Below are 15,330 nucleotides of genomic sequence, written 5' to 3' on the forward strand. Positions count from 1 at the left end.
TAGCAACACTTCTCTCATAAGCATTCCTGTGTCTTCTAGAGATGTTTTATCCTCGTACTGCTACTGCTGTAACATCAAATGAATTATCTAAGTGAGAAATGGCTGATATATTAATGTTGTCTGATGTTAACAAGTTATTGATTTCATGAATCTCCACCTAAATCTTCCTGTGGTCCATCTTCAGTTTCTCCAAGATTATTTCCCTCACTTTGTCCTCAGACTCTGTCCAGGTCTCATGTGGAGATTCTGCAATTCCGTCCTCAACACAGTTGTTCCAACTTGATTGTCCCTCGACATAATCTGATTTCTCCGTCATTGTTATCATGGATTCACATACAGAACTGATACCCTCTCTCAATGACTTACAGATTGTTGTAATCTTGCTATTCTGTTTAAACTCATCGAGCTGACCGTGGGAGAACTGCAAACTGTTCTTCAGGTCCTGGACCTCTTTGGTCATGTCATCCATTATTTTATTAGTTTACTAGTTGACACCAGTATTTGGACACAACACTTCAAGCTATTTTCTTGTTGTTGTAACAACTGCTTGTTTTTAAAAGATCCTTCACATGTGATAGATAGACACCATTGTCTTCAATGGTACTCCCACGGGTTTTGGTCATTGTCATGGTAGCAACGTAGGTTACGCTATTAATCCTCGTAGTTCCAGACCGCATCGCGGTATGAGTTCAGGCCCTCAAGAAAACCCAGCAAACTTGATAAGCAGCTAGCAACGCTTTGTATTCAGGACAAAAAGTGTATTGCTTTGCCACATTTTAAAAAATGTATTACTTTAGTGCCTTCTTGCAAATGCATGCTTTGGAATATGTTTTATTCTGTACAGACTTCCTTCTTTTCACTCTGTCAATTAGGTTAGTAATGTGGAGTAACTACAGTGTTGTTGATCCATCCTCAATTTCCTCCCATCACAGTCATTCAACTCTAACTGTTTTAAAGTCACCATGCCTCATGCTGAAATCCCTGAGCAGTTTCCTTTGTAGTGACTGGGTGTATTGAGACACCATCCAAAGAGTAATTAAAAACTTCTTCATGCTCAAAGGGATATTCTATGTCTGTTTTTCTATTTGTACCCATCTACTAATAGGTGCCCTTCTTTGCATTGGAAAACTCCCTGTCCTTTGTGGTTGAAACTGTGTTTGAAATTCACTGCTCAACTAAGGGACCTAACAAATAATTGTATGTGTGGGGTAACAGAGATGAGGCAGTCATTCAAAAAAATAATGTAATACACTATTGATGCACACAGAGTGAATCCATGCAACTTATTATGTGACTTTTAAGCACATGTTTCATAAATTTGTACAAATTCAGAAAAACATCATTTGTCGTAGCTGAATCAGAATTAGTTACGTAACATTGATAAATAAGATGTTTCATTTACTTTCATAATATGCTTATGTGAGATACTTGTCATTATTATGATGTCTTTTTTTGTATTATACTGTCGGCAGTTGCATTTTCCTTTCTTCTCTAGGGAAAAGTCACTTGGGGCCCAGAGAGGGGAGAGGTCAGGCTTGTCTTTTACATGTCTGGTAATATGCAGAATCTCAGAAAGGGAGAAGTCAGAATTGAACTTTCATATGTGAATGTATCTGTTAAACCATGTGATGGGGAGATGTCGTGGAAAATTGCAAGATTATGTTATAGTGTTTGTAAGATTATTTTATAATCTTTGTATTGCATTAGAATGGTTGTTTTATTCAACAGAATATTGTGTGTGTTCCACTGAGGATGGGCCTCTATGAGATAGCATGTCACGAGTCCGACCGAGGGTGTTTCCCCTTCCCGGGCGGGTGGCGCTCGGCGGTAGTCGTCACCGGCCTATTAGCTGCCACTGATTGTTTTTCCTCCCCCTCCTTGTATGTTTAGTGGTAGCACCTGTGTATGGTTAATTAGTTTGTCTTTATTAGACAGCCGGCCCACCTGGTTGTTGTGCGGGATTATTTCTATGTAACCTTCGGCTCTGTTGTAGAGGTACGTGTTTGTGCCTGGTCGTGATTTGTTCCATTGTACATTTTGATTCCCTGTGTTTGGGAACGTAACTTTTGTGAGCACCCTGTGGTGCGTTGGTGCTATTAAAAGATGCCCAGCATTGAACTCTCTGTCTCCTGCATTTGACTCCACACCCACGACACCCGGAGCATTACAGAATCCCGCACCTATCAAATTGAATGGAGTCAGCAGGAGCAGCAGCCAACCCTCTCCCATCGATGGAGGAACGGGTTCTCCACCACACCACCGTCCTCCATGGGATCGGATCCGCGATGGATCAAGTGATGGAGAGAATGGACAGATGGGAGAGGAGTGGTCTCCTCTCTCCACCTTCGGCACCCACGGTTCCGGACTCCCCATCTCCCGACTCCAGCACCCTCCGTCTGACGCTACCGAAGGCTTATGATGGAGCGGCGGCGGGTTGCCAGGGGTTTCTGCTTCAGCTGGAGCTATACCTGGCCACCATCAGACCCACTCCCTCAGGAGCAGAGAGGGTGAGTGTCCTCATCTCCTGCCTCACGGGTCGTGCTCTGGAGTGGGTGAACGCAGTCTGGAATGGCCCAGACTCAGCGCGGGAGCACTACCCAGAGTTTTCCCGCCGCTTCCGTGCCGTGTTTGATCACCCTCTAGACGGACGAGCTGGGGGAGAACGACTATTTCATCTCAGGCAGGAGAGGAGGAGCGCCCAGGATTACGCGCTGGAGTTCCGGACCTTGGCAGCCGGATCTGGGTGGAACGACAGGGCCCTTATGGACCACTACAGGTGTAGTCTCCGAGAGGACGTCCGCCAGGAGTTAGCGTGTCGGGACACCACTCTGTCACTGGATCAGCTGATGGACATGTCCATTCGACTGGATAATCTGCTGGCTGCCCGCGGGCGTTCAGAGAGGGTCCTGTGCGTTCCACCACCCAGCCCCTCCGCTCCCATTCCGATGGAGTTGGGAGGGGCTGCGCCGAGGGGTACAGGAGGAGGAGGCCTTCCCTGCACCAACTGTGGTCGGAGAGGACACACGTCTGATCGGTGCTGGGGGGGTCCGTCTGGGAGTAGAGATGGCAGGCGGAACGCTTCTCGGTCACCCCAGGTGAGTCAGCATCAAACTCACCCAGAACCCCCTGTTGGCCACATGTTTGTCTTAACTTTTTTCCTTCACTTTTTCCCTCTTCCCAGCATAGGGCGCTAGTCGATTCAGGCGCAGCTGGGAACTTTATGGATCGCGGACTCGCCCTTAAGTTAGGGGTTCCGCTGGTGCCGATAGATTCTCCTTTCCCCGTGCACTCCCTAGATAGCCGGCCATTAGGGTCAGGGATGGTCAGGGAGACCACGGTCCCACTGGACATGGTGACGCAGGGGAATCATAGGGAGCGTATCAGTTTCTTTATTATTGATTTGCCTGCGTTTCCAGTGGTGCTGGGGACTCCCTGGCTGGCCCGGCACAATCCAAAAATTTCGTGGAGACAGGGGGTTCTCCAGGGGTGGTCAGAGGAGTGTTCTGGAAGGTGTTTGGGAGTTTCCATCGGTGCCACTTCGGTGGAGAGTCCAGACCAGGGTTCCACGGTGTGCATTCCCCCCGAGTATGCCGATTTGGCAATCGCTTTCAGTAAAGTGAAAGCGACTAAATTACCACCTTATCGACCGGGAAGGGATTGTACGATAGATCTCCAGGTAGACGCTGCGCTTCCCAAGAGTCACGTGTACCCGCTGTCCCAGGAGGAGACATTGGCAATGGAGACATATGTCACGGAGTCGCTGGGACAGGGGTACATTCGGCCCTCCATTTCACCCGTCTCCTCGAGTTTCTTTTTTGTGAGGAAAAAGGAGGGAGGTTTGCGTCCGTGTATCGATTATAGAGGTCTAAACGCCATCACAGTGGGGTATAGTTACCCTCTACCTCTCATCGCTACGGCGGTGGAATCGTTCCACGGAGCGCAGTTCTTCACAAAACTGTATCTCAGGAGCGCGTATAGTCTGGTGCGTATTCGGAAGGGAGACGAGTGGAAAACCGCATTTAGTACTACATCAGGCCACTATGAGTACCTCGTCATGCTGTATGGGTTAAAAAATGCTCCAGCCATTTTTCAATCCTTTGTAGACGAGATTCTCAGGGACCTGTGCGGGCAGGGAGTGGTTGTTTATATCGATGACATTCTGATCTACTCAGCCACTCACACCGCGCATGTGTCTCTGGTGCGCAAGGTGCTTGGTAGACTGCTGGAGCATGACCTATACGTCAAGGCTGAGAAATGCGTGTTCTCTAAACGAGCCGTCTCTTTTCTGGGATATCGCATTTCCACCTCGGGGGTAGTGATGGAGGGTGACCGCATTAGGGCCGTGCGTAATTGGCCGACTCCGACCACGGTAAAGGAGGTGCAGCGGTTTTTGGGTTTTGCCAACTACTACCGGAGGTTTATCTGGGGTTTTGGCCAGATAGCAGCTCCCATCACCTCACTGCTGAAGGGGGGCCCGGTGCGGTTGCAGTGGTCAGCAGAGGCGGACGGAGCATTCAACAAGTTGAAGGCGCTGTTCACTGATGCGCCCGTGTTGGCGCATCCGGACCCCTCTCTAGCATTCATAGTGGAGGTGGACGCGTCCGAGGCTGGGGTGGGTGCCGTGCTATCACAGCGCTCGGGTACGCCACCAAAACTCAGACCCTGCGCTTTCTTCTCAAGGAAGCTCAGCCCAGCGGAGCGTAACTATGATGTGGGGGACCGGGAGTTGCTAGCGGTGGTTAGAGCTCTGAAGGTGTGGAGACACTGGCTTGAGGGGCTAAGCACCCCTTTCTCATCTGGACTGACCACCAGAATCTGGAGTATATTCGGGCAGCTAGGAGACTTAACCCACGTCAGGCAAGGTGGGCCATCTTCTTCACCCGGTTCCGGTTTACTTTGTCTTATAGACCGGGCTCCCAGAACGTAAAGGCTGACGCACTGTCCCGCCTTTACGACACGGAGGATGGGTCCACCGAACCTACTCCCATCCTTCCCGCCTCAAAGCTGGTAGCCCCAGTGGTATGGGAGGTGGACTCGGACATTGAGCGGGCGTTACGGGCTGAACCCGCGCCTCCTCAGGGTCCAGCGGGGCGAAGGTACGTGCCGCTTGGTGTTCGGGACAAACTGATTCGGTGGGCTCACGTCCTACCCTCCTCGGGTCACCCTGGGGTGACGAGGACAGTGGGGAGCCTTCAGGGGAGGTATTGGTGGCCTACGTTGGCTAAGGACGTTAAGGGTTATGTCTCCTCCTGTTCAGTGTGCGCTCAGAGTAAGGCTCCTAGGCACGTTCCTAGAGGGAAGCTACAACCCCTCCCCGTTCCACAGTGGCCATGGTCACATCTGTCCATAGATTTCCTGACCGATCTTCCGCCGTCTCAGGGGAACACCACGGTTCTAGTGATTGTGGATCGGTTCTCTAAGTTCTGCCGTCTCCTCCCGTTGCCCGGTATCCCTACAGCCCTACAGACTGCGGAGGCGTTATTCACCCATGTCTTTCGGCACTACGGGGTGCCGGAGGACATCGTTTCTGATCGGGGCCCCCAATTCACGTCTCGGGTATGGAGAGCGTTCATGGAACGTTTGGGGGTCTCTGTCAGCCTGACCTCCGGTTATCACCCCGAGAGTAATGGGCAGGTGGAGAGAGTGAACCAGGAGGTGGGTAGGTTTCTGCGGTCGTATTGCCAGGATCGGCCAGGGGAGTGGGCACGATACATTCCCTGGGCTGAAATGGTTCAGAACTCACTATGCCACTCCTCTACTAACGTGTCCCCTTTTCAGTGTGTGTTGGGGTACCAGCCGGTCCTGGCACCATGGCATCCGAACCAGACCTAGGCTCCTGCGGTGGAGAAATGGGTACAGCGCTCCAAGGAGACCTGGAGGGCCGTCCAGGACTCTCTACGACACGCGAGTGGACGGCAGAAGAGGAGTGCTGACCGCCACCGCAGTGAGGCCCCCGTGTTTGTACCGGGGGACAGGGTCTGGTTCTCGACCCGAAACCTACCTCTCCGCTTGCCCTGCCGGAAGCTGGGTCCGCAGTGTGTAGGGCCCTTTAAAGTCCTGAGGAGAATAAACGAGGTGTGTTATCGATTACAACTCCCTTCCTATTATCGTATTAACCCCTCGTTTCATGTGTCTCTCCTCAGGCCGGTGGTAGCTGGTCCCCTGCAGGACAGTGAGGTACCAGAGGTCCCTCCCCCCCCCTCTGGACATCGAGGGGACCCCGGCGTACACGATCCGGGCCATTCTGGACTCAAGAAGCCGGGTGAGGGGCCTGCAGTACCTCGTGGACTGGGAGGGGTACGGTCCGGAGGAGAGGTGCTGGGTACCGGTGGGGGACATCTTGGATCCCTCCATGTTGAGGGATTTCCATCGCCTCCATCCGGATCGCCCTGCACCTCGTCCTCCGGGGCGACCTCGAGGCCGGTGTCGGCGCGCTGCGGGAGCCGCGCGTCAGGGGGGGGGGGGGTACTGTCACGAGTCCGACCGAGGGTGTTTCCCCTTCCCGGGCGGGTGGCGCTCGGCAGTCGTCGTCACCGGCCTATTAGCTGCCACTGATTGTTTTTCCTCCCCCTCCTTGTATGTTTAGTGGTAGCACCTGTGTATGGTTAATTAGTTTGTCTTTATTAGACAGCCGGCCCACCTGGTTGTTGTGCGGGATTATTTCTATGTAACCTTCGGCTCTGTTGTAGAGGTACGTGTTTGTGCCTGGTCGTGATTTGTTCCATTGTACATTTTGATTCCCTGTGTTTGGGAACGTAACTTTTGTGAGCACCCTGTGGTGCGTTGGTGCTATTAAAAGACGCACAGCATTGAACTCTCTGTCTCCTGCATTTGACTCCACACCCACGACACCCGGAGCATTACATAGCACTGACAGAGGAGATTTACGATGTCTTTGGCCAATAAAGCCTAAAGAGCATTCCAGATAGTGAGGTAATGTCTTGGTACTATGAAGTACCAGGAACGAGATTCGAATCTCGTTTTAGAGACCAAACTGAACGATAATTTATAGCTAATGCCATCTGGCTATGGGACACTCCTTTTTTAAGTAAAAGGCCCTTTGTGAAGAGTTCCTGAGATCTGTGGTTTGTCATGTAAGTTGAGAGGGGTGGATCTTTGCTATAAAAGATCTCAGTTGCCATTATGTTGACACTCTCAGAATTCATTTATAGACACTGAATTGAGTTTAAATTTAAATTTAAGTTTAAATAACTCTGACTTGTATGTGGTTTGTAAACTCTCCTCATTTAGTAATACAGGAAATTACCACGAAAAATTCCTCTTTGACTTTATGGGGTAGGCCAGTGACAAAAAATAAACGCAATTTAATACATTTTAAATTCAGGCTGTAACACAACACAATGTGGAAAAAGTCTAAGGGTGTGAATACTTTCCGAAGGCACTGTATGTTGCATATGTCTAGAAACAGCACTGAGTACACACACAATTTAATATCACTGTTATGGACTTTCTCCCACTCTCCCAGGCAATGTCGTAGCAGAGAAGCAACAATGCATTATTTAGTCAAAGTCAGCTGATGTAGAAGATCACTAAGCAAACAACTGAAAATATATATTTCTGTATGAGGTATTATTGTATAGCTGTATTTTTTTTTATATATAAGGCATATTATTTATGAGTGAATTATGCATATTAATTAGGAGTGAATGGGGCACGTGAGGAGCATAGGAAACAAACCTGCATCAGGTGGAAATTTCTTGGCCCTCTCTTCTACAAACCACTCTCCAGACCTGAACTTCACCTCTCTGAGAAGTGGATTTTAGATGAATTAATCTTTGTTTAGACTACAAAGGAAATACTGTACCTGTTGTCAGTTAATTCTCTTAACAAGTTAAAACGCCTTAATCATTGATAAGGATTAGAGGATAACAACAATAAAAATGTTAGTCAATATCACAGTCAACCACGGTTATAGTGCTGACATTCTATGTTATGGCACTGGCATGACAGTGTATGTTATTGCACTAACATAAAGGTATATGTTATAGTAACAACATAAAAGTCTATGTTACGGCGCTGACAGGACATCTATGTTATGGCATTGACATGTGTCCTACCTGTAGGCATGGCAGACGGTGCACTTCCAGTCCAGCATGGACACGCCCACGCGGCACTTGTTGCAGATGCGGTGACTGCAGCCTCGGCACACAGCGCCCGAGTTCCAGAACTTGCCCAGTGGCCTCTGACAACGGGCGCACGTCCTCTCGCTGTATTGCCGGGCAAAACTCTTTGCACCTTTCCTCCGGATGTCCTGTAGTTCCATCTTCAGCCTCCTGTAAAAGCAGATGGTGGCAGGTGGAGTTACAGTAGCGACAGCAGTGCTATAACACCTGTACTTACAGTCCTCTTTACATCCGTATTTTCTGTACATTGTTGAAGTAGCTGCTTTGCTGCATTCATTCAGATTGACTGCCTCATAATTTCTAATAAACCATAAAACAACAACTATGAATCCTATTTTGAGGGGCATCATTGTTATTGTCACAGTCTCCACAGATCCTGAAAACCCCTCAAAGGGGAGTTGTTGTACAGTGTTCATGCAGTAAATGTGAAACACTTGGCTTAAGTAATGTGAATAATATTGTTTACCTGATCCTGTCCTCCTCCGTGCTGCGCAGAAGTCTGTCCCTCTGAAGAACCTCTAGAACCTTCTCTCGTTCCAGAGCCTTGAGCAGACTCAGATCCATCTTGAAAAATGGGTCTCTTTCTCTCTCTCACTTCCACTCTGTACTCTTCTTCTTTTTCTTCTTCTCTCGTCCACACTCCACCTCTCCAGTCTCTCCTTCTCTCTCCTCCCTTTGTTCCACCTTCTGTTTCTTTCTATTAGGTACCGGATGCTTCTACAAGCTGGACAAAGTCTTTACTTGTTACTAGACTCAGGGCAGAATGAAGGTCATGTTCATTTCACTGCACAGTCAAAGACATCCCATCTTCCGTCACGATATTCACAGAAGCTCCCTCCGCTTCGCATCACAGACCTCAATATGGATTGGTCCTCAATGTTTCTGCTCCGGTGACCCGCCCCACCTCTTACGTGCTGCTCTCTAGCCCCTCCATAGTGTTGCACCCATCTAAAGAGTGACAGACAGGGAGCGTAAACTTTGACCTATATTTGCAGGGATCCTCTTCTCAAAGTCCGATGACTGATGTACACTTTGCTCACTAGGACAAGAAAAGAGCAACCAGTCAGTCAGTCATTGTAGTCCTCCCAATAACAGCCCACTCACTAAGGCAGAACAATGAAATACCAACAAATACAATGTCATATGATATACTTTAGAATTAGATGCTGTGCATGAAAAGTGCTACAGTATCAGACTCATTTGATAACCAATTGAACGTATCTCGCCCTTCCTCCCGACTCTTGTACATTCATTTCCTCCTACGACGTCAAAGTCACAGTGCTTTGCTCAGAATAGTAAATCACATTTGGTCCGGCCACAGGGCCCAGAACGCTCCTCTCACAGCAAGCTGCCTACCGCTGTTACAGTACTGTAGCAATGCTTCATTGAAGGCAGCCCAAAGCAGGACCACACACACACACACACACACACGTCAACCAAATGCCAACCGCTGCATTATTAATGACCGATGCATCTATTTTATTTTCTCAGAGCGAGTATATTTTTGTTTGGAAGTGGGGATGTGAAGTATGGAGAGAAAGGGGGAAAGAGCTTATCAGCGACTGGATGCCACCCTGTGTTGGTAGATAAAGGTCTGTCTCTGCCATTTTCCAGGGCAGCAGAGGGCCACAGTAAACAATCAGTGTCAAATGTGATTAGGGCCCAAAGGGGAAGCAGTAGTGTCTTTATGTCCCAAATGGCACCCTATTCCCTACATTATTCACTTGTTCACAGAGCCATATGGGCCCTATTCAAAATAAGTGCACTGTATAGGGAATAGGGTTCCATTTGGGAAGCTTTATCCTTATGTCTCAGAGAGGGAGTGAACAGGAGACTCTGACTAGTTATCAACCTTATATGCTTTTAAAGGCAGGCTGCACTTTGTCCATCAGTGGTCAAATAGGCCTTTAAAGGCTGTAGCAGAGAGCGTGTAACAAACCAGTAGCAGCTTTGTTTTCTTCCATCAAATCATGTTTAATGATTGAGCATTATTTAAATGTTTCAAGACAATTTATTTAAATGTTTTACCTTTATTTAACTAGGCAAGTCAGTTAAGAACAAATTCTTATTTTCAATGATGGCCTAGAAACAGTGGGTTTAACTGCCTGTTCAGGGGCAGAATGACAGATTTGTACCTTGTCAGCTCGGCGATTTGAACTTGCAACCTTCCGGTTACACTCTAACCACTAGGCTACCCTGCCGCCCCAGTCAAAAAAAAGTAATGGTATAATAACATAGTTATACTCCAGTTGTTCCTATGCAAACATATCTCCCACATTGTTTCTTTGGGGTGCAGGGTGTTCAAGTTGGGTTTGTAAAGTTCTTATGAGGCATTTTCAAGAGCTGTTTTTCAAATGCTGTCTTTTCCAAGAGGTTCCCAAACTAGAGCTCGTCTGTTAGGAAAATGGGGTCACGCGAAAATGTAAAAAACACTAGTAAATACAAATAAAAAATATATATTCAGAACGTATTCAGACCCCTTGACTTTTTCCACATTTTGTTATATTACAGTCTCATTCTAAAATGGATTAAACCATTTCCCCCCTCATCAATCTACAAACAATACCCCACAATGACAAACAAAAACAGGTTTTTAGAACTTTTATCAAATTTATTTAAAAAAATACAACTGAAATATCACATTTACATAAGTATTAAGACCCTTTACTCAGTACTTTATTGAAGCACCTTTGGCAGCGATTACAGCCTTGAGTCTCATGGGTATGACGGTGCAAGCTTGGCACACCTGATTTGGGGAGTTTCTCCCATTCTTCTCTGCAAATCCTCTCACGCTCTATCAGGTCAGACGGGGAGCATCGCTGCATAGCTTTATTCAAGTCTCTCCAGAGATGTTCGATCTGGTTCAAGTGGCTGGGCCACTCAAGAACATTCAGAAACATGTCCCCGAAGCCACTCCAGTGCTGTCTTGGCTGTGTGATGAGGTTCATAGTCCTGTTGGAACAATGACCCTTCGCCCAGTCTGAGGCCCTGAGCACTGTTGAGCAGGTTTTCATCAAGGATCATGATGTACTTTGCTCTGTTCATCTTTCCCTCGATCCTGACTAGTCTCCCAGTCCATGCCGCTGAAAAACCTCCCAACAGCATGATGCTGCCACCACCATGCTTCAACTGTAAGGATGGTATTGGCCAGGTGATGAGCCGGGCAGGGTTTCCTCCAGACGTGACACATAGCATCCAGGCCAAATAGTTAAATCTTGGTTTCATCAGACCTTGTTTCTAATCATCTTAAAGACCTTTAGGTGCCTTTTGACAAACTCCAAGAGGCTGTCATGTGCCTTTTACTAAGGAGTAGCTTCCGCCTGGCCACTCTACCATAAAGGAACTGATTGGTGGAGTGCTGCAGAGATGGTTGTCCTTCTGGAAGGTTCTCCCATCTCCACAGAGGTACTCTGGAGCTCTGTCAGAGTGACCATTGGGTTCTTGGTCACCTCCCTGACCAAGGCCCTTCTCCCCTGATTGCTCAGTTTGGCCGGGTGACCAGCTCTAGATGATTCCATTTAAGAAATGATTCCATTTAAGAATGATGGGGGCCACTGTGCTCTTGGGACCTTCAATGCTGTAGAAATGTGTTGGTACCCTTCCCCAGATCTGTGCGGCCAATTCTTCCGACCGCATGGCTTGGTTTTTGCTCTGACATGAATGCATTAATGGTGTGTGCCTTTCCAAATCATGTCCAATCAATTGAATATGCCACAGGTGGACTCCAATCAAGTTGTAGCAACATCTAAAGGATGATTAATGGAACAGGATACCAGAGCTAAATTTCGAGTCTCATAGCAGAAGTTCTGAATAGTTATGTAAATAAGGTATTTCTGTTTTTTAATACATTTGCAAAGATTTCAAAACACCTGTTTTCACTTTGTCATTATGGGGTATTGTGCGTAGATTGATGAGGAGAAAAAAGTTATATAATCCATTTTAGAATAAGGCTGTAAAGTAACAAAATGTGGAAAAAGTGAAGGGGTCTGAAATGCACTTTCTGAATGCACTATATATATAACTATATATAACTACATACACCATAGCCAAATACATTCAAACTCAGTTTTTCACAATTCCTGACATTTAATCCTACGAAAAATTCCCTGTCTTAGGTCAGTTAGGATCACCACTTTATTTAAAAAATATGAAATGCCAAAGATTTTATTTCTTTCATCACATTCCCGGTGGGTCAGATGTTTACATACACTCAATTAGTATTTGGTAGCATTGCTTTTAAATAGTTTAACTCGGGTCAAACGTTTTGGGTAGCCTTCCACAAGCTTCCTACAATAAGTTGGGTGAATTTTGGCCCATTCCTCGTGACAGAGCTGGTGTAACTGAATCAGGTTTGTTGGCCTCCTTGCTCGCACATGCTTTTCCAGTTTTGCCCACACATTTTCTATGGGATTGAGGTCAGAGCTTTGTGATGGCCACTCCAATACCTTGACTTTGTTGTCCTTAAGCCATTTTGCCACAAATTTGTAGAATAACAGTGAAGAAATCTAAACTTTGAAATAACACATATGGAATCGTGTAGTTACCAAAAGAGTGTTAAACAATGAGATTTTTTTTATTCTTCAAAGTAGCCACCATTTGCCTTGACAGTTTTGCACACTCTTGGCATTCTCTTAATAATATCATCTTTGTATCTCAGAATCATTGTAATGTGGTTAATCTTAAAAGTCTAAATGAAATGGTTCAAATCTAAAAAGATACAATTCAACCAGAGAGTGCCTTTAGATCATGGGAAAAGGCTGTACTTGACAGTCGCTCTTGAATTATTCCCACGGTGAATGGCTATACCTGCTACGCTATGAAACCACACACTCTTGCAGAGACTTTGATACCACCGCTGCAATTGATATGGTTAAAACCAGGGGCGCAACTTTCACTGGGGACATGGGGGACATGGCCCCCCCACACATTCTGAAATTGCATTTTTGTCCGCCCCAATTTTATCATTGGAATGTGATACAAAACGAGGCAACGGTGTAGTTTAGGACCATGCGGACGTCTCCGAGCTGTCGGGTAGGCTGTTTGAAGTGTTTATCCGAGTGGACAAAAAAAGAAAAAATGATGTCCCCCCCCCACTTCTTAAACCAAAGTTGTACCCCTGGTGAAAACAATGTGTATGTAGAGGTACAGAAACTCACATCAGTACCTTTGTCAGATAACACTGTTAAACTTAGAAGGAGGAAACTGACTGAACAACTCAAAAACTCTCCAGCTTATGCTCTCCAAATGGATCTATGCCTGTTAGCAAAACTATGTGGCGATATGAGATCAGAGCATGACAATGTTCTATTTCACAACGAGGCTGCGTGGTTATTGAGGGGGAGTGTTGGAACAATTTTTTGCATTGATAGAGGAACGGTTGTCATTCACAATGGATGTAAAAAAAAAAAAAAAGACTTGGTTGACTTTCTGTGTAATGAAAAGAAAATAACAGAAAACAGCATCAGTATGTGTCCCGCAAGAGTGATGACTGCTCACCTCTAATGCTTGGAAGAGCACTTTGGGAACTACTTCCCAATTTGTTTGCCTGTGATCCTAGTTCAGTTGACATGCTGGTAAGTGAAATCGAACAGTTGATCAAGCTGTCATGTGACCAAATGCTGCAGACAATGAATTCTCGCGTCATTACGAAGGAGTTTTGGTTCCTGACCCTGCCGTCTCTCTCTGATCATTAATGCAGAGTTCAAGACACCTGGGAACTCGGAACTGGAGACTGGGAAATCTCAAACTTCCGACTTTAGTGCGTTCAAGACAACTAGGAACTAGGAAAGAAACAAGCTCTGACTGGGAAGATTGTTTTGAAAGGTCATCCAACTCAGAATTCCAATTCGGGAACTCTGGCCTGTTTCTAGAGCTCTGCCTTTCCGACCTAAAGATCACTAAAGCCATGATTTGACCTCATATTTCTCAGAATTCCCAATTGTCTTGAAAGCAACATCAAACTCATGGTAGGCTACACTTCGCCAGCTCATATCTGTGTGAAGCTGGATTCTGTGCTCTTGTCTACATTAAAACTAAATATCGATCCAAGGCCGGATGTGACTGCAGAGATGAGGTGTGCAAGGTCGACCACGTACCCTAACTTTGTGAAGTTCTGACTTGACATGCATCAAGCACACCCATCTCATTGGTGGTGGTGAGGTAAGAGACATTATGTCAGACTCATTTGCAATTGACTGTCATAGCCCCACAATAAACGTATGTGATGCTGAGTTGAGAAGACGATCAGAAGTACTGTTAGAATGTTTTCAATTGACTGCCATAGACACAAGTAAAAAAGTAAACTATCTGTTAATTACATATTTTTTCACATGGTCAGGGTCACAAGCATTTTCTGATTTCAAAATGGGGTCGAGGGCAAAGAAAACTTGGGAGCCCCTGCTTTAGTCTGACTTCAATGCCATTGGCAGTGCTAAATTTGAATGGCAAATGTCAGTCAGATTCTGACTTACATTTCAACTGTCATGGTGAAATGCACTCATTTCATGAATACAAGCACAAGTTAGACCACCATGATTCAGCTTAAGTGTGGTTAAACGGGGATGGTGACTTCCCAGAAGTGACAGTGACCCGATTGCATACCACCACAGTAGTGACAGTAAGGGGACACCTGACTGTGTGTGTGTGTCTGTCTGTCTGCTGTGAGAACTGCACTAAACTCACATGGGGCCCTCTGACACATTTCCCTAGCAGATAGATGTTTCCTGGAAGCCCTGAGTTAGCTTGCTACTAACCAATACAGGCACCACTCAACTCTGCCAAAGAGATGTACATAGCAACAGAGGACTCCACCCTTTCTGCATATTCACAGATCATCACAGATATCAAATAAAGATCCTCGGAATAGGTTGCATTTCTCACCCAGGGTTGGTTACTCCTAGCGCAGTATAGTCTGTCTCTGTCTGACCCTTAGTTAACCATTGCCTCATCACCATTGAAAGCTCTTTGATCTCAAAGTCTGCACCTATTGTCTGGTCACACAGTCCAAACACAGAGCTTTGTGACTGTGTTGTGACTGTTTGACCTGTCTGGTACTGCTCGTGTTTGGTCAGCTGAGGCAGTTCTGGTCAGCTTTCCGCTGCAGCGTCCTTTGTGAGCTTCGCAGATAACCCCCATATTTCCACATACATTTACAATGATAACATTCACTCAACACTCATACAGAACT

General features: G+C 46.5%; 1 protein-coding gene across 1 annotated transcript in view; it reads right to left on the reverse strand.

The window, feature by feature from the left end:
* Positions 1–15,330, reverse strand: part of LOC109866732 (synaptotagmin-like protein 3) — a 28,480-nt gene that overhangs the window by 12,471 nt on the left and 679 nt on the right. Inside the window, exons 2-4 of the mRNA XM_020455553.2 lie at positions 8,611–9,183; positions 8,079–8,294; positions 7,699–7,766 (exon numbers count right to left, since the gene is read on the reverse strand). Coding sequence (XP_020311142.1) covers positions 7,699–7,766; positions 8,079–8,294; positions 8,611–8,708 — 382 coding nt within the window. The 5' untranslated portion in view covers positions 8,709–9,183. The remainder of the gene's footprint in view (positions 1–7,698; positions 7,767–8,078; positions 8,295–8,610; positions 9,184–15,330) is intronic.

The sequence above is a fragment of the Oncorhynchus kisutch genome, linkage group LG21, assembly GCF_002021735.2.
Source record: "Oncorhynchus kisutch isolate 150728-3 linkage group LG21, Okis_V2, whole genome shotgun sequence".
NCBI classification, from domain to species: domain Eukaryota; kingdom Metazoa; phylum Chordata; class Actinopteri; order Salmoniformes; family Salmonidae; genus Oncorhynchus; species Oncorhynchus kisutch.